The 19657-nt window shown below is 46.2% G+C and overlaps 1 protein-coding gene across 4 annotated transcripts in view; it reads right to left on the bottom strand.

Annotated features, from left to right (window-relative positions):
* The window catches only part of AGBL5 (ATP/GTP binding protein like 5), a 740606-nt gene that overhangs the window by 272475 nt on the left and 448474 nt on the right, over positions 1-19657 (bottom strand). For all 4 annotated transcript variants that reach the window (XM_029596295.1, XM_029596297.1, XM_029596296.1 and 1 more), the window contains exon 13: positions 8621-8830. In XM_029596295.1, the coding sequence (XP_029452155.1) occupies positions 8621-8830 (210 nt within the window). The remainder of the gene's footprint in view (positions 1-8620; positions 8831-19657) is intronic.

Genomic DNA, 19657 nt, shown 5'->3' with positions numbered 1-19657 from the left:
GAACTAACCATGTCCTCTGGCAACAAATTCCAGAGTTTAATTGTGCGTTGAGTGAAGAAGAACTTTCTCCGATTAGTTTTAAATGTGCCACATGCTAACTTCATGGAGTACCCCCTAGTCTTTCTATTATCTGAAAGACTAAATAACCGATTCACATCTACCCATTCTAGACCTCTCATGATTTTAAACACCTCTATCATATCCCCCCTCATAGGGGAGCTGTTCCATTCCCTTTATCATTTTGGTCGCCCTTCTCCATCACAACTATATCTTTTTTGAGATACGGCGACCAGATTTGTACACAGTATTCAAGATGTGGTCTCACCATGGAGTGAGACAGAGGCATTGACATTTTCCATTTTATTCACCATTTCCTTCCTAATAATTCCCAACATTCTGTTTGCTTTTTTGACTGCCGCAGCACACTGAACCAACGATTTCAATGTGTTATCCACTATGACGCCTAGATCTCTTTCTTGGGTGGTAGCACCTAATATGGAACTTAACATTGTGTAACTATAGCATGGGTTATTTTTCCCTATATGCATCACCTTGTACTTATCCACATTAAATTTAATCTGCCATTTCGATGCCCAATTTTCCAGTCTCACAAGATCTTCCTGCAATTTATCACAATCTGCTTGTAATTTAACTACTCTGAACAATTTTGTATCATCTGCAAATTTGATTTATTTATTTATTTAAAACTTTTCTATACCGTCGTATAGTAGAGCACCATCACAACGGTTTACAGTTAGGCACAAATATGTGGTTTCTAAATTATTCATAGGGTGCCATTATTATACGGTTACAAGGTTCAAAAATATACTCTAAATGGGAATGGGTGTGGTTACCATTTACGATTAACTGTCTTTTTAATTTAATACTTAATTGTGAGAAAATAACAAAAATAAGCAATTCTGTTTTTTCTTGGTGACTTCCTGCTTTGTGTATGTGTTATTCCGCTACCTCACTGTGAAATGCTTTTTTGAAGAGCCATGTTTTTTACCTCACTCGTTCTATTTCTTTCTAGATAATTTATAAATATATCGAAAACTAAGGGTCCCAATACAGATCCCTGAGGCACTCCACCAATGGATAAATTCTAAAGCATAGATCTGTGGTCAGTCATTAGTTCTACCACTTCCTTAATCTTACAGTATATTCAAAGAGATATTTCCACCACTGCAAAGTACATCTGCAAACCTATCTTGCATATGCTCATGAAGGCCCAAGTCCTGCAAACATGAGAGCTTGTGGACATCAATAGCCAGAGTAGAGGCTATTGATATTATTTCAAAAGCATCATAGACTGGCCAGACCGGATACTTCTCACATGCCTCACTGATGTACATCAGGCCTGGCCTGATGTACATCAGTGAGGCATGGACATGGTGAGGCATGGACATGGTGAGGAAAGTCAATGAAGTAAAACCAAATAAAGAAATTTACCTCTACAATTAGATGGTCAAAAGAGAGGAAAACACTTGGCTAAACAGCCTGCTGGCAATAATCACATTTGAAAAAAAAGCTTGAGCCAGTTTGTCAGTTTGTCACCAAAGAAAAGAAAAAAAACTTAGGAAAATACCAAAAATTTAATTAGGGAAAGAAGTGTGGAGAGGGAGGGGTTTGGCCAAAGCCAGAAGAGAAAAAAAAACCATGCCTCTTCAGCAGCTCTATAGGATCACAGAGAAGAAAACACATTCACTGGTTCTGAGAAAATGAAAGTTGCTGCAGGGCACAGCAGTGTGGGAACTACCACATGAGCAGTTGAAGGCTTTTATGCCTTTCCAGAAAGCTCTGGAAGAATTCATCTGTCCAGTGTGAACACATTACTCATGTGTGTGACTAAGGTGAACTACTTGTTTTTAGAGCATAAAGGTATTTTTACCTGTTAATACTGCAGTGGAACTTGTACACATTAGGGATGTGAATCGTTTTTTAACGATTAAAATTATCGTCCGATAATTTTAATATCGTCTTAAATCATTATAGAACACAATACAATAGAAATTCTAACGATTTATCGTTAAAAATCGTTAAATCGTGTTAGTGCGCACTAACTGAAAATGATACAAATTGACACTTTCCAGGTCAGTAAAGGTCAGTTAGGAATGAATATGTGTTCCTATTGGCTGGCTGCCCTCTTATCTATTGATGTTAACCAGGTTCCCACTGAGGTGATGGTTGGGGGGATGGGAAATGGAAATGGAAACTCAGGAACACTAACAGAAAATGATACAAATTATTGACACTTTCCAGGTCAGTAAAGGTCAGTTAGGAATGAATATGTATTCCTATTGGCTGGCTGCCCTCTTATCTATTGATGTTACCAAGGTTCCAACTGAGGTGATGGTTGGGGGGATGGGAAATGGAAACTGTTGGTAGTTGACAAAAAAAGTAATGTGATCAGTCAATATGACTAGAACCTGTGCCCTATTCCTGATATCAGGGGTGTTGTGATCTTCCTGCACTCAGTGCCCTATCCCTGATACCAGTCTGAGACAGCTCCCTCCCTGCATTACTAGTGAGAGGCTGGCTTCACAGACAGGGGGGAGCTGCCTGACCCTCACTCCTGACTTCCCCCATGTCCCAGCCAGTGAATGGTGTGTGGGTGAGGGGGGGGGGGGGAGGATGGTGAAGTCTGAGACAGCTCCCTCCCTGCATTACTAGTGAGAGGATGGCTTCACAGACAGGGGGAGCTGCCTGACCCTCACTCCTGACTTCCCCCATGTCCCAGCCAGTGAATGGTGTGTGGGTGAGGGGGGGGGGGAAGGATGGTGAAGTCTGAGACAGCTCCCTCCCTGCATTACTAGTGAGAGGCTGGCTTCACTGACAGGGGGGAGCTGCCTGACCCTCACTCCTGACTTCCCCCATGTCCCAGCCAGTGAATGGTGTGTGGGTGAGGGGGGGGGGAGGATGGTGAAGTCTGAGACAGCTCCCTCCCTGCCTTACTAGTGAGAGGCTGGCTTCACAGACAGGGGGGAGCTGCCTGACCCTCACTCCTGACTTCCCCCATGTCCCAGCCAGTGAATGGTGTGTGGGTGAGGGGGGGGGGGAGGATGGTGAAGTCTGAGACAGCTCCCTCCCTGCATTACTAGTGAGAGGCTGATTCACAGACAGGGGGGAGCTGCCTGACCCTCACTCCTGACTTCCCCCATGTCCCAGCTAGTGAATGGTGTGTGGGTGAGGGGGGGGGGGAGGATGGTGAAGTCTGAGACAGCTCCCTCCCTGCATTACTAGTGAGAGACTGGCTTCACAGACAGGGGGGAGCTGCCTGACCCTCACTCCTGACTTCCCCCATGTCCCAGCTAGTGAATGGTGTGTGGGTGAGTGGGGGGGGGGAGGATGGGGTAGTCTGAGACAGCTCCCTCCCTGCATTACTAGTGAGAGGCTGGCTTCACAGACAGGGGGGAGCTGCCTGACCCTCACTCCTGACTTCCCCCATGTCCCAGCCAGTGAATGGTGTGTGGGTGAGGGTGGGGGTGGGGGGAGGATGGTGAAGTCTGAGACAGCTCCCTCCCTGCATTACTAGTGAGAGGCTGGCTTCACAGACAGGGGGGAGCTGCCTGACCCTCACTCCTGACTTCCCCCATGTCCCAGCTAGTGAATGGTGTGTGGGTGAGGGGGGGGGGGAGGATGGTGAAGTCTGAGACAGCTCCCTCCCTGCATTACTAGTGAGAGGCTGGCTTCACAGACAGGGGGGAGCTGCCTGACCCTCACTCCTGACTTCCCCCATGTCCCAGCCAGTGAATGGTGTGTGGGTGAGGGGGGGGGGAGGATGGTGAAGTCTGAGACAGCTCCCTCCCTGCCTTACTAGTGAGAGGCTGGCTTCACAGACAGGGGGGAGCTGCCTGACCCTCACTCCTGACTTCCCCCATGTCCCAGCCAGTGAATGGTGTGTGGGTGAGGGGGGGGGGAGGATGGTGAAGTCTGAGACAGCTCCCTCCCTGCATTACTAGTGAGAGGCTGATTCACAGACAAGGGGGAGCTGCCTGACCCTCACTCCTGACTTCCCCCATGTCCCAGCTAGTGAATGGTGTGTGGGTGAGGGGGGGGGGAGGATGGTGAAGTCTGAGACAGCTCCCTCCCTGCATTACTAGTGAGAGACTGGCTTCACAGACAGGGGGGAGCTGCCTGACCCTCACTCCTGACTTCCCCCATGTCCCAGCTAGTGAATGGTGTGTGGGTGAGGGGGGGGGGAGGATGGGGTAGTCTGAGACAGCTCCCTCCCTGCATTACTAGTGAGAGGCTGGCTTCACAGACAGGGGGGAGCTGCCTGACCCTCACTCCTGACTTCCCCCATGTCCCAGCCAGTGAATGGTGTGTGGGTGAGGGTGGGGGTGGGGGGAGGATGGTGAAGTCTGAGACAGCTCCCTCCCTGCATTACTAGTGAGAGGCTGGCTTCACAGACAGGGGGGAGCTGCCTGACCCTCACTCCTGACTTCCCCCATGTCCCAGCTAGTGAATGGTGTGTGGGTGAGGGGGGGGGGAGGATGGTGAAGTCTGAGACAGCTCCCTCCCTGCATTACTAGTGAGAGGCTGGCTTCACAGACAGGGGGGAGCTGCCTGACCCTCACTCCTGACTTCCCCCATGTCCCAGCCAGTGAATGGTGTGTGGGTGAGGGGGGGGGGGAGGATGGTGAAGTCTGAGACAGCTCCCTCCCTGCATTACTAGTGAGAGGCTGGCTTCACAGACAGGGGGGAGCTGCCTGACCCTCACTCCTCCGGGGTATTGTGATCTTCCTGCACACAGTGCCCTATCCCTGATACCAGGGGTGTTGTGATCTTCCTGCATGCAGTGCCCTATCCCTATTAATACCAGGAGTGTTGTGATCTTCCTGCACGCAGTGCCCTATCCCTAATACCAGGGGTGTTGTGATCTTCCTGCATGCAGTGCCCTATCCCTGATACCGGGATGTGTGCAGGAAGATCACAACACCCCTGGTATTAGGGATAGGGCACTGTGTGCAGGAAGATCACAACACTCCTGGTATTAATAGGGATAGGGCACTGTGTACATGAAGATCACAACACCCCTGGTGCCAGGGTTAGGGCACTGTGTGCAAGAAGATCACAACACTCCTGGTATTAATAGGGATAGGGCACTGTGTGCAGGAAGATCACAACACCCCTGGGGTCAGGGTTAGGGCACTGTGTGCAGGAAGATCACAACACTCCTGGTATTAATAGGGATAGGGCACTGTGTGCAGGAAGATCACAACACCCCTGGTGCCAGGGTTAGGGCACTGTGTGCAGGAAGATCACAACACTCCTGGTATTAATAGGGATAGGGCACTGTGTGCAGGAAGATCACAACACCCCTGGTGCCAGGGTTAGGGCACTGTGTGCAGGAAGATCACAACACTCCTGGTATTAATAGGGATAGGGCACTGTGTACATGAAGATCACAACACCCCTGGTGCCAGGGTTAGGGCACTGTGTGCAGGAAGATCACAACACTCTATGTTCTATGTAAAGCCCCTTATCTCTGTTGGGCAGTTTATCGTTATATGTAAACCGGAGTGATTTGTAGTCTCTATAAGAACCTCGGTATATAAAAATTAAAAATAAAAATAAATAAATAAACACTCCTGGTATTAATAGGGATAGGGCACTGTGTGCAGGAAGATCACAATACCCCTGGTATCAGGGTTAGGGCACAAGTTCTAGTCACATTGACTGATCACATTACTTGTTTTGTCAAGCTACCAACTGTTTCCATTTCCCATCCCCCATATACTGTCAGTGGGAACCTTGGTAACATGAATAAATAAGAGGGCAGCCAATAGGAATACATATTCATTCCTAAACTGACCTTAACTGACCTGAAAAGTGTCAAATTGTATCATTTTCAGTTAGTGTGCACTAATCGGAAAAAACGATTTTTAACGATTTTTTAACTAAAAAATCGTGCCTAACACGATTTTCTTGCCCTGCCACACGATTTCTATCGTTAAGACGATATGGAACACGATTCACATCCCTAGTACACATAGCATCTAACATCTGACTACTCATTATGGGGCAGATTTTAAAAGGCGCGCGAATAGCCTACTTTTGTTTGCGCTCCAGGCGCAAACAAAAGTACGCTGGATTTTAGTAGATACGCGCAGAGCCGCGCGTATCTGCTAAAATCCTGGATCGGCGCGCGCAAGGCTATGGATTTTGTATAGCCGGCGCGCGCCGAGCCGCGCAGCCTACCCCCGTTCCCTCCAAGGCCGCTCCGAAATCGGAGCGGCCTCGGAGGGAACTTTCCTTTGCCCTCCCCTCACCTTCCCCTCCCTTCCCCTACCTAACCCACCCGCCCGGCCCTGTCTAAACCCCCCCCTTACCTTTGTCGGGGGATTTACGCCTCCCTCCGGGAGGCGTAAATCCTCGCGCGCCAGTGGGCCTCCTGCGCGCCGGGCCGCGACCTGGGGGCGGGTACGGAGGGCGCGGCCACGCCCCCGGACCGCCCCGGGCCGTAGCCACGCCCCCTTACCCGCCCCCAAAACGCTGCCGACATGCCCCCGAAACGCCGCGACGACCGGGCCCGCCCCCGACACGCCCCCCTCGGAGAACCCCGGGACTTACGCGAGTCCCGGGGCTCTGCGCGCGCCGGGAGGCCTATGTAAAATAGGCTTCCCGGCGCGCAGGGCCCTGCTCGCGTAAATCCGCCCGGTTTTGGGCGGATTTACGCGAGCAGGGCTCTGAAAATCCGCCCCTATCTGAATACCTATATGTGTACTGACACATCCTCTGCTGACCCTCTACTCTTCTCCAAGCCATGAAGCCTCAGGTAACTAAGGATTTAAACTCCTAGAACAAGTTCCAAGATTACATATATAATCAAAGCTGTATATGCATTCAGACTGCTAAGAGATATGACAGCAGCATAATAACTCTCAGCCCTCACAGAGCCTTAGTTCTCTTTGTATCACTTCTAGCTAACAGAACAAAAGGGTCATGAATGAATCTTAATCCCAACTCTACAGCATTTTTAAAGGAGAATCACTGGGGCAAAAATAAAGATCACATTGATGTGCAGGTTAGTGAAAATAGTTGTTTTCATGAACAATATATTTGGGAATTAAGCAGTTCTTCAATAATCCTACCTTGAATAAGAGGCTCTCACTGCTGTTTGGAGCACATAACTTTGTCCCTGCAGCAGTGACACAGCTTGTGATAAAAGCCAGTTCTTGCTCCTCATTTACAGGAAGTGGAAGTAGCAATGCTATTACTGCTGTGCTGCTTCTGGCACAACCAGATGTGTTTAGCAACAGCAGAGGCATGTGTGTTCAAAGTATCACTGCTGGAGATTTTCTTCATTCCACAACTTACTACCCAGTCAGATTTGTTGAAAAATAAGTTGACTTTTATCATTTTACCATTCTAGTTCTCCTTTAAAAATTAGAGACAGGCAATCCTGCCCTATATAACTGCCTCTCTGCTCCAAAAAAGTATATTACATGTTTAGCTGAAACAAATTCTTAATCTGCTTTGTTCCAGATATACTAAAGGGTTATTCCCATTTTGTGTCTATCGGAAAGATCCACAGTACATCTGTCTGTTTACCCACCAACTTGACCCTTTAGTGCAATGAGGTACCTAGTCATGCTAGCAATGATCCTATGCCATCAAGCTGGCTGACTGCCTCTCTGGAAATGTACTTAGTAAAACTATAATAAAAACAATTCTTCATAAAGAATGTAGTGCTCAGTAATTGTTGCTGCATTGATCTTTAAAATCATTTACTAGCTGGGGATGCAGTGTTAATAGTCACAGGAGGAGGAAGTCCCAGGAACCATGTAATTGCAACAGCCACTGGATGGCTTAAGAGCACACTTGTGCCAGGTTCCAAAGGATAACTACAGCTTGTGCTTCTCAGCTACAGGATTTTCCCTCAATGGCTGGACTAGACAGGAGAGGGTTAAAACAGGATAAACTCCATGTAGCTGTGAATGAAGACCCAAAGCACTGAAGCCCCTATAATAGCCAGTTCCAAATGAGCTGGAATCCCAGTGGAACAAAGAAAACTCCTGGGCCAAAAAATATAATTTACTGGTTACATTTCTCTAGGTTAGATAAAGATTTAGCATTATCTCCTGCCCCGACCCCCCATGTCTAAATACAAAGGTGTAAGAAAAAGGCAACAGTTGAATGGAATACTAATTTGTCACCTGACAGTAAAAAGAGAAATCTGTAGAGAGATTGTTTCACAGTCCTTCGTTTGGCTTTATTTTTGATGTCTAAACAGGATGTTACATGATCTCTGCAGTGAGACACTCAGATAAACAGTCCAGTGAGCAAAACCAGCCACATATGGCAAAAACTGTCAGGAGAACTTCTACATCATGACATCTTAAATCCAAGCTCTCTCTAACCTTTTCCACCTGCACTGATGTATAAATCAGCAGTACATGTTAGACAAGTTTAGAACTCCCATGGAGGCTGTTAGATGAAGGGTGTGTATCAAGTTTGCAGGAACTCTCATTCAGGAAACTCAGAGATGGCAGGCCGTGTTGAAGCAGAGGAGAGAATGTTTTGCTTAAGGCCCTACTTAGGATGGCTGGCTTAGTCATCACCTGAAGAGAAGGAATGAGTGGAAAGAGTCTGGGTGGCTTGACAGGATACAAACCTGATATGTTGAGAGAAGCTGGAGGAGAGCATGGCCCAAAGCTAGAGGACTGCTGGCGTTGAGGAGGATTCCTGGAGAAGTTGGGAGTGATGCAGGGAGAAAGGTGAGGCTGCTGGACCAATGAGCTCCGGTTGGTGCTACCAGAACTGCAGACAGCTGGTTGCAGCAGGGTCTGGTGATGCTGGCGACGCTTCTCATGGACTCTTGTTTCTAAATGCATTAAAAAAACAAAACAAACAAAAAACATAGTGGTTAATACTAAGCTACACCAGTCCCAGGACACTAAAGAATTTTCTCTCACCATTTACTGTGGCTATAGCATCATGAAAAAGCACAATAGCTCACCTCACACTTAATGTGGCAATGAACATATCAGCACAGTGCTATTCCTATCCAGAAATTTTCCACAGAACAACATTGGCATAAATTTGTGATGTAGTTTTCTCTAAAGGAGGAGGAGTAGCTTACTGGTTAGAGCAGTAGGTTGAAAACTAACAAAACCAGAGTTCAAATTACTTTTTTCTCACTTATGCTCCGTGGGGCCGATATTTAAAAGAAATTTAGATGGATAACTGAAAAGTTATCTGTCTAAATGGATTAGCTAGCTACTATTTTGATAACTTATCCAGCTAACTCTGTCTGTGCTGCAGGGAAGGTATATAGTTAACCGGATATACTGTACCTATCCAGCTAAAGTTTAAGATAACTGGGTATATTTAGCGGTGCTGCCAAGTCACTGATTATCCCAGTTAAATTAGCTGGATAGGTATATCCATCTAACTTAACTAGTCCCTCAACAGCTGAATATTGGTCCCCTTGTGACCTTGGGCAAGTCACTTTACCCTCCATTGCCTCAGGCATTAATTTATAGGACAAATAATGAAAGCCCTCATCCCCATGGGCAAAATACTTTTGTACTTACAGAAAAGGCTTTCATGCCCAACTTGTCTGTACATAAAGTAAATTTGCTTATCATAAACAGTGTTTTTCATAGACAGCATTACATATAAGTTACATCATCCAGCAGCACTGAATGGACCCATCTCTCCAAGCTAGAAGAGCTTTGAACTCTACTGAGCATGTGCAGAAGTTCCCATGCAGGCATTGTCTTGTGAGCCTCTTCAATCTATATCACAGCTAAATCTAGCTATGTAGTTTACTCTCCAGGGAGATGAGCAGGTATTCCATGGCTAATTCATCCTGCTTTCTATGGAAAACAGCTTTTACAATAAGCAAACTTGCCTTTTCCATTAATAAGCAGGCTGAATTAGCCATCACAAGAAACCCAAATTGCTTACCTTGTAATAGGTGTTATCCCAGGACAGCAGGATGTAGTACTCACATATGGGTGACATCACTGACGGAGCCCTAGCACGGGAAATCTTTCTGTCAAAGTTTCTAGAAACTTTTGACTGGCCCTGTGAGGGCATTGAGCATGCCTAGCATGCCATGATATTCTCTGCCACAGGTGTCTCTCTTCAGTCTCGTATGTAGCAATAAGGTTTAGCAAAAAATAAAATAATAACAGGAATGAGACCCAACTCCGCGGGGTGGCGGGCGGGTTTCGTGAGGACTACATCCTGCTGTCCTGGGATAACACCTATTACAAGGTAAGCAATTTTGCTTTATCCCAGGACAAGCAGGATGCTAGTCCTCACATATGGGTGATTATCAAGCTAGAGGCTGAGTCATTTTGTAGTGAAGTAGCACTTCACTACAAAATGTTGTTGTTGAAAATGAGTCAGCTGAAGATCACAGCAGATTGGATGTAGAAGGAGTTGGGATTAAACTGGAAACAAGTTCTTTAAGACAGATTGTCCATAGGCTGAATCTTGTCGTCCTTGCTTGTCCAAACAGTATTGAGCTGCAAAAGTGTGACGAGAACTCCATGTTGCTGCTTTACAAATGTCAAGGATTGGCACTGAACGATAGTGTACTACTGAAGTTGACATTGCCCTTACTGAATGCGCCTTTACTCGCCCTTGGAGAGGAAGGCCTGCTTTTTCATAGCAAAACTGTATGCAATCTGCTAGCCAATTGGATATAGTATGTTTATCCACTGCTTTTCCTGGTTTGTTTGGATCATAAGATACAAAACGTTGAGTGGATTTTCTGTGGACTGCAGTGTGGTTTATATAAAATGCTAGTGCACACTTAGTCCAAGGTATGTAAGGCTGATTTCTCCTGGATGGGAATGGGGCCTTGGAAAGAATGTGGGTAAAACTATGGATTGGTTCAGGTGGAATTCCGTAACTATCTTACGGAATTCCACCTGGACCAATCCACCTTTTTGGATGTGTACGGAAAACCACTCTGTCATGTAGGAACTTCGTGTAGGGTGCGTATGTGACAAGTGCTTGTAACTCACTAACCCTTCTAGCTGATGTAATGGCTATGAGGAAGATAGTCTTCCATGTGAGAAATTTAAAATCACATGAATCTATGGGTTCAAAAGGGGAACGCATGAGTCTTGTTAAGACCAGATTGAGGTCCCATTCTATGACTGGTGGCCGAATTGTTGGTTTTAGATGCGTTAAACCTCTCATAAACCTACTGACTAGAGGTTGTGTGGAAATAGGTGCATCTCCTACCTTGCTATGGTAGGCTGAGATTGCACTTAAGTGTACTCTTACAGATGAAGTCTGGAGACAAGAGTCTGAAAGGTAGTATAAGTACTCTAGTAGAGAAGTAGTGGGGCAAGTAAAAGGGTCAATTTTTTTCTGCCTACACCACAGAGTAAATCGTTTCCATTTCAGAGAATAGTTCTTACGTGTGGAAGGTTTACGAGAAGCTAGAAGCACTTAAGATACGTTGGTGGAAAGATTGAGTGGCTGTAAGATCAAGCTTTCAACATTCATGCTGTCAGGGATAGGGACTGAAGGTTGGGATGGCGCAACCGACCCTGATCATGAGTTATGAGTGTGGGAGCTACTCCTAGACGAATTGGATCCCTGACTGAGAGGTCTAGAAGTGTGGGGAACCATACTTGTCAGGCCAATATGGGGCTATGAGTATCATGGACCCCTTGTTCTGTTGTAGCTTCTCTAGAGTTTTTGTTATGAGCAGTATTGGAGGATACGCGTATAGAAGGCCTGCATTCCAAGGACGAGCAAAGGTGTCCTTGGTTGGCTGGTTCTTCTGTTTGTGTAGAGAACAGAATATATCCACTTTGTGATTCAGATGTGACGCGAAGAGGTCTATTGTTGGTTGACCCCAATGTTGAACGATCCTGGTCGCTACTGAGGGATCCAGGGACCATTCGTGTGGTTGGAATTGACGACTGAGGCGATCCGCTAGTACATTTTGAATGCTTGCCAGATAAGTGGCCCGGAGAAACATTGAGTGTGATAGGGGGCCCAAATCTCTGCAGCTTCTTGACAAAGGAGATACGAGCCCGTACCTCCCTGTTTGTTGCTGTACCACATGGCTACTGTGTTGTCCATTTGGATCAGAACAGTCTTGTGTGAAAAGAAGTCCTTGAACGCATGTAGCGCATAACGTATAGCTCGAAGCTCTAGGAAATTTATTTGAAATGTTGCTTCGAGTGTTGTCCAAGTGCCTTGTGTTTGGAGATTGTCTATGTGAGCTCCCCAACCCAAGGTGGATGCATCTGTAGTTAATGTTATCTGTGGGACTGGTTGCTGAAAAGGTAGGCCTTTGCGCAAGTTGTCCATGTTTGTCCACCAAAGTAGAAATGATCTTAGTTGGTGGGTCACTTGAATTGGATAATGTAGTGGTTGAATGGCCTGGATCCATTGTGATCTTAAAGTCCATTGAGTAACTCTCATGGCGAGCCGTGCCATAGGAGTGACATGAACTGTGGAGGCCATGTGGCCTAGTAAAGTGAGAAACTGATGAGCTGTCATTTGTTTCTGTAAGTAAATGGATCTTGCTAGTAGAGTAAGTGTCCTTGCCCGATCTACGGGTAGAATGGCCTTTGCTAGATTGGTGTTCAATTCTGCTCCTATGAATTGAAGCAGGTGAGTTGGAGTGAGATGGGATTTTTGATAATGATGAGAAAGCCCATGGAGTGAAGTAGGGCAATTGTTCGAGTCAGAGAAGTGAGAGCTCCTTGCTGAGATTGACTCCTGATGAGCCAGTCGTCCAGATATGGGAAAACATGGACACTTTCCTTGTGCAAGTGTCCTGCTATTGCTGCCAGACATTTGGTGAAGACGCTGGGAGCAGATGCCAGTCCGAATGGCAGAACTCTGTATTGGAAATGTTGATGGCCCACCATGAAGCGCAAATATTTGCGATGAGGAGGGAATATGGGAATGTGAGCGTAAGCATCTTGAAGATCCAGAGAACAAAGCCAATCTCCTGTTTGAAGAAGTGGAAGCATGGTGCCTAGAGAAACCATCCTGAACTTTTCTTTTTTCAGAAATTTGTTGAGGTTTCTGAGGTCTAGGATGGGACGTAGGCCTCCGGTTTTCTTTGGAATGAGGAAATACCGGGAGTAGAATCCTCTGCCCTGCTGAGTCCGGGGCACTGGCTGTACAGCTCTGGCTCTCAGAAGGATGGATAATTCTATTTGTAATTGAATTAGTTGAGAATTTTGTTGTGGGAAGAAATGTGGTGGAGATTCTGGAGGAATTGAGAGGAAATTTAGTTTGTAACCTCGAGACCTATGGAGAGTACCCATTGGTCTGATGTTATGTTTAGCCAATGTGTGTGAAAATAGGATACTCTTCCTCCCACTGGCAGATCTGGTCGAGGATTTAGGGGCTGGACTTGTTCTCTGGCCTGTGTTTCAAAAGCCCACCGCTGGGCCTGTCTGTGCAGGAGGTTGCGGGTGGGTAGGCTTAGGCTGTCTGGCCTGGGACCGTTGTTGTGGTCTAGTTGACCTACCCTTAGAAGTTTGGGGGTAGTATCTTCTTGGCCTATAGTAAGAACGTCTAGTTTCTCTTCGAGGTAGGCGACGAGAAGATTGTGTAGAAGGATCTTGTGGTATTTGAGACAGTTGACGTAAAGTCTCTGTATGGTCTTTAAGCTGTTGTACTGCTTCTTGGACCTTTTCTCCAAACAAATTGTCTCCGAGACATGGTACGTCCACAAGTTTTTCTTGGACCTCAGGCCTGAGGTCCGAGGCTTTAAGCCATGCCCATCTATGGGCGGTGATTCCAGTTGCTGCTGCTCTGGAAGCCATCTCAAAGTTGTCATAGACCGCCCTCACCTCATGCTTTCCGGCTTCTAGGCCTTTGTTGACCATGGCCTGTGCTGGTTCCTGGAATTGCGTAGGCAAAGAAGTAATAAAGTCTTCCATTTGCTTCCATAGGTTCCTCTGATACTGTGTTATATACAATTGGTAAGCAGAGATTTTTGTGTTCAAGATGGCACTTTGATACACTTTTCTGCCTAATGAATCGAGAAACCTATGGTCTTTACCAGGTGGAGTTGATGAGTGTGGGCGGGTACGTTTTGACTTTTTCTGTGCAGACTCTACTACCACAGACTGGTGTGGTAACTGTTGTTTCTGATATCCTGGAGCTGTCTGCACTAAATAGGTTGTGTCCACACGCTTATTCACTGCGGGGACAGAAGATGGATGCTCCCAGATGCGGCGTTGAAGATCCAAGAGAACCTCATGGATTGGAATAGCCAACACTTGTTTAGGTGGGTCTATAAACTGTAGAACTTCTAGAGTTTGCTGCCTGGTATCTTGTTCTGCTGTTAGTTTGAAGGGAATGGAGTCAGCCATGTCCTGTATGAATGTTGAGAAAGATAAATCTTCTTGAGGTGATTTTTTTCTCTGGTCTGGAAGTGAAGGTTCAGACATGAATCCCTCAGAAGACGTAGCAGACTGCTGGTCATCCCAAGAATCATCTAGGTCATCTCTATAAGGAGACCTTGGAGGAGATCTGGGAGGGTAATGAAGGCCTGAAGGGCCTGGTTGTGGATCATCGGAGGAAAACAAATGTGAAGTGTCCTGAGGCTTTGTTGTTGGCAGGTTATCAATGACATTTTGATATCTTTGTAAGAGACGTCGATAGAATGCTAGATCCTGTACTTCAGGAGGCTCAGATGATGGATGCCTCGATGATCTAGTGGTTGTCATCGATGTAGTCATCGGTAGAATTGTTCTGGAAGACTTTGACGTCGATGGAATCGATATCGGCATCGAAGAGCCCAATGGTATCTGGGCGAAGATGGACATTGATGACGTGATGAGTCTCAGTGTCTTAGTGATCGAGTCCATGGTTGTCCTCAGTGCCAACAAGGGCACCGGCATCGGTGGGCCCACCGGCATCGGTAATACAACCGGCATCGATGCTGGTAGCATCGGCATCGGCGGGATCGCCGAAGGTGCTTTATTCCTTTAAAGCCTGAAGGACCGCTTGTCTGATGAGATCAGACAATTCTGGCTGTACAACTGATGGAATCAGAGCATTTGTAAGTGATGGCGGAGGCTGCGATGATAGATCCTGTGCAGAAGTCTGCGGAGGATCTGGCATCGATGGAGGCAAAGGCCCAGGCATTGAGGGGACTGCTATTTCCTGGGTCCGTGGCCGCTTTGCCGTCAATTCCTCCTGGGATGTCGATGCGGATGATGACTGTGGACAATGCCGATGACGATGCTTCAACTTAAGTTGGTCGGTCGACTTCGTCGATGCTGTGGACGATGGCGAGGACGGACGATCACCGGATCCGTCTGGGCAAAATTTTTTAAGTAAGACTCGTTTAGTCACTCCGGCCTCAAGGGCACTCTTCACAGGTGAGCAACAGAAGAGGCTATAGCTCTCGCTTGATGAGCTTTGACAAAGTCACTAATCTGTACATCCGCTAAGCTGCAGCAATGTTTAATGCATTCTGCTATCCAGCTGGACAATGTCTGCTTGGCAACTGATATGCCTAATCTGTTAGGCTTGTATGACACAAACAGCTGAGAAGTTTTATAATGTTACCGAGTTTGTTTTTGTAATAAGCCAAGGCTCTTCTGCAGCCCAAGTGTGAAGGGTTTTCTCCCCTTCATGAGCATGAGGTCTGGGAAAGAAGGTAAGTAACACGATGGATTGATTGATATGAAAAACAGAGATGACCTTTGGCAGAAACTTCGGGTGAGTACAGAGGACCACCCTGTTGTGGAAGAATTGCATATATAGTGGATAGTGAATAAGAGCTTAGAGTTCGCTGACTCTTCTAGCTGATATCACTAGTACCAGGAACAATATGTTTCATGTTAAGAACTTAAGCAAAGCTGACTCTAATGGTTCAAAAGAAGGCTTCATAAGTTGAGAAAGGACAACATTCAAATCCCAAGGAACCAGCTGTTTCTGAACCAGAGGTTTGACATACCATAGTCCTTTCATAAATTTAGAGATTAGTGGATTAGTAGAGATAGGTTTATTGTCCATCATACAGGGTCATTTATCAAAATGCCTTTAACACATGCAATAGCACCATAACGTATGGTGCGATGCAAATCAGAAAAAGAAGAGGAGTTAGGGGCAGGAGTGGGCTGGGTTCACTGTTTTGTGAAGCCCTATCACATGGCTTTACTGCAGATTTTAGCTACACCTTTTTCAGTAGCATTAAGCTGTGCGATAGGTTGTGTTAAGGCTTTATTGCATGTTGTGATGTGTTCTCTAATGCTAGTTTTAGTAGTTTTGAAGCTCCTGGGGCACCAGCCTAGCTATCAAGGCTGTCTGAGAATGAGAGAGAGAGACAGAGACAGAGAGAGAGAGCCTAGCCATAATGCCCTCACACTAGATTGGTATTTATATCTCTATGGGAGGCCCACCTAGTAACTCGAGGTGAGGTGTGGGTATTAGTGTAGGGGTTAGGGGCCACTTTGACATTCAAAGTGAGACATACGAACAGAACAGTGCTCTCTTGTGAAGATTTGATGACCTTCGGAGTGAGGAAACTCACTCAAAGATGAGATTTGTGCAATGTTCTCTCAACCTAGCTTGATGGACTACTAGTGTGAGGGCATTGTAGTTTGTCTGTCTGTCTGTCTGTCTGTCTGCCTGCCTCCCTCCAGTGGCCCTGATAGTAAACATGGTCCGCCCCCCCCTCCCCCCCCAGTGGTTGTATGATAAATCCATTCAGACTGAAGATGTGGTGAGACCTGAATCAGAAAGGTGGAGCAAGTACTTTAGCAGATACTGAAGTTCACAAGAGAATGGGTTCAAAGCATTCTGTTGACACCACTTGGAACATCTATTCCATTTGAAGGCATAATTTCTTCAAGATGATGGCTTTCTGGACGAGACCAGAATATCTATTATCTCTGTGGATAGATCGAGATCTGTGATTATCGTCCTGAGTCAACAATTTAGGGCCTGTCCCCAGATGTATAGGAGAACTGCTGTACAGTTGAATTAGATATGCAAACCATATCGAAATTGGTCACACTGGAACTATGAGGATCAGATGATTATGATCCTGTAGAAGCTTCTGTACTATTCTGGCTATCAACAGCATAGATGGAAATGCATACATGAGATATGTGCCCCACTTGAGTAAGAAAGCATTCTGAGATCGCTGAGCAGAATTGAGCAAACTGATTTAGTTTCCTGTTTTGCTCCGAGGCGAGCAGATCCACCGACAGGGCCCATAATTTGAATAGTCTGTCTGCTACTGATTGTTGTAGTGATCAATTGTGTGGACAAAACACTCCATTGAGGCAATCTGCCAGCATGCTGATACCCCTATCAGATAGATGGCTTGTCAGACAGCCCAGTTCCTGACTGCCCAATCCCAAATCGTCAGCGTTTCCTGGAAGAAAGGCTAGCACCCTGTGCCTCCCTATTTGCTAACAGCACCAAGGAGAAGGGTGAATGAGTATGTGAGCATATGCATCCTTCAGATCTAGGGCACTCATCCATTGTCACCTAAGTAAAGTAGGACGTCCATATGCTGCTTAATCTAACCTCGCCATCCTTTGAGCCCTGACTGATGCTGAGGAGGTACATGAAACGGAGCCAAATGACTCATACACAAATCTGAGACATAGCTGAGGGTAATAAGTGCCAGCTTCCACTAGCTGTAGAAAAGACTAACGTCTGGATGCAATCATGAATGTATTGCACCATATAAAATTGGAGGATACTAATGCAAGTAGAAAGAATGGAACTTTGAAGACTTTCTTGACAAAGCTGTCAAGTAGTCTATGATCTTTCCCTGGCAGCGAGTTGAATTCTAGTCTTTTTTGCTTTTTTAAAGGAGACTCGACCACAACAGACTGGTGTGGAAGTTGAATGATGCCAAATCCCAGAAACTTTTGAACTCTGTATGTAAGGTCAAATTTTCTCACTGCAGGAATGCCAAAAATAGGAATTTCCCATATTCTCATTTGTAGGTGCTGAGGATGCTGTGAACGGAAAGGGCTATCAGCTCTGAAGGGGTGTCTAGAATTTGAAGTAGACCCAAGTAATTCCAAGCAGGGGTCTTTGTTTTTAAGGACATGGACTCCCAGCGATGTCCCCATCTTTTCCACAAACAGAGGTCTTCCAGAAACAGTTCAGACGATATACCAGTAGAGTCTTTATCTGAACCTACTGGCAGGGATTCACTTAGCCAGGACTCCAATGATGAAGAGGGTGAACCAGGAATTCTGGCTGTCCCCGAGGAGATTCACCTTGGTCAACCTCCTCCGATCAACTGGATTCCACTCTAAAGCATGCATCGATGAAGAACCCAGAATTACAAGTTCTGATGATGTGTTCAGGTCAATAGGCAAGACTGAGATTCTGGTCTGAGGAAGCACTGCAATAATTGCGGAGAGGAGAGATTGGATTGTTCCTTCCTTCTACCTAGTCAGAAAGGCAAAAATCTTGCTCACCAAACCCACATTCTGGTCAATCGGCTGATGTGCCCTTTGACCTGGTGTGAGAGGTGTACATTATCTTAAGAGACAAATAGTGGTTCTTGCATCTGAATTGGAGGTTTATTGGAGGTGAGTGGAAACATCAAGCACACTAGATCCAGTATTTCCAAGTGAAGGCTCTCTGAGAGCATCCTTGTTGGAGTGAGGGTTCTAGTTATTGGAAGGGGCACAGATAACATGACTCCCTCTCCCACATATCTAGGATGGGCTGAATAAAGTTGTATTGGTAGAAGAAGCCTAATGGCCTGGGTGGTGGGTGGGATATGTCGATAGCTTTTCTGGTGTGGAATGCTTCACCGTTCTCGAAGAACAGGGCTTCTATGGCATTGACGTATGTTTAGTAAATTGTGTCGAGGAAATCAGTGCAGAAGCATGATGTTACCCTGATGTGAGCATCATTTGCATCGGGACTACATCATGTGCTTTTGTGTTGTGCATCATAGGGTCATGCATCAGAAGACTAGATGCAACATGCAGCCTGTCTTGTTGATTTTAAAAGTCTTGTGCTTGCCAAAACTGGAAGAAACGCATGTCTTGGATGCGTGCGTGCCACATGGATTTTAAAAGGCCCATGACAACGCGTGTATCTCCTGTTACGCGCCCAAACATTTTTCTGGAAAAAAAAAGTGGGAAATGGGCATGATCTGGGGGGAGGGGGCCGAGGCAGAGGCATGAATTCTACATGTATGTATTTATGTACAAAAGCGTGGGCTAGGGTCCCCTACATGTAACTTTACGTCTGCTATGGACGGCATGTAAATAAGAAAAAAAACAGAGGCTACTTAGCAAGGTTTAGGGGGACTGGCCTAACAGGGTAAAAGGTAGGCAAACTAACAGAGGTGGTTAGGAAGGGCGATTGGTTAACTGGGAATGAACTATGAAAATGGGCTCTAGCATTGGTGCGCATATGTAATGAAATCCCTCCCACTTACATGGTCTGGGGGCATATGCACACACATGCACGCCAGACTATGTATGTTATTAAATGGCCGTGTCAGAGGAAGTGACGTCACCCCTCCAGATGGCAGCCTAGAGTGAGAGCTCCCGATACCGGCACCTGATTAAGCAGCGTTTCAGCAGCAGGACCTCCAAAATCGCAGCAAAAAATGGTGGCTAAATCGGGGGAACACAGCAGGATGTCCATCAGAAAAAAAATCGGCGATCTAAAGCATTTTTCTTACGACCCAGCAAAACTGCGGCAACCC

Source organism: Rhinatrema bivittatum, chromosome 3 (genome assembly GCF_901001135.1).
Source record: "Rhinatrema bivittatum chromosome 3, aRhiBiv1.1, whole genome shotgun sequence".
NCBI lineage: Eukaryota > Metazoa > Chordata > Amphibia > Gymnophiona > Rhinatrematidae > Rhinatrema > Rhinatrema bivittatum.
The sequence above is the reverse complement of the archived record's forward strand: the minus strand, read 5'-3'. Positions and strand labels throughout refer to the sequence as shown.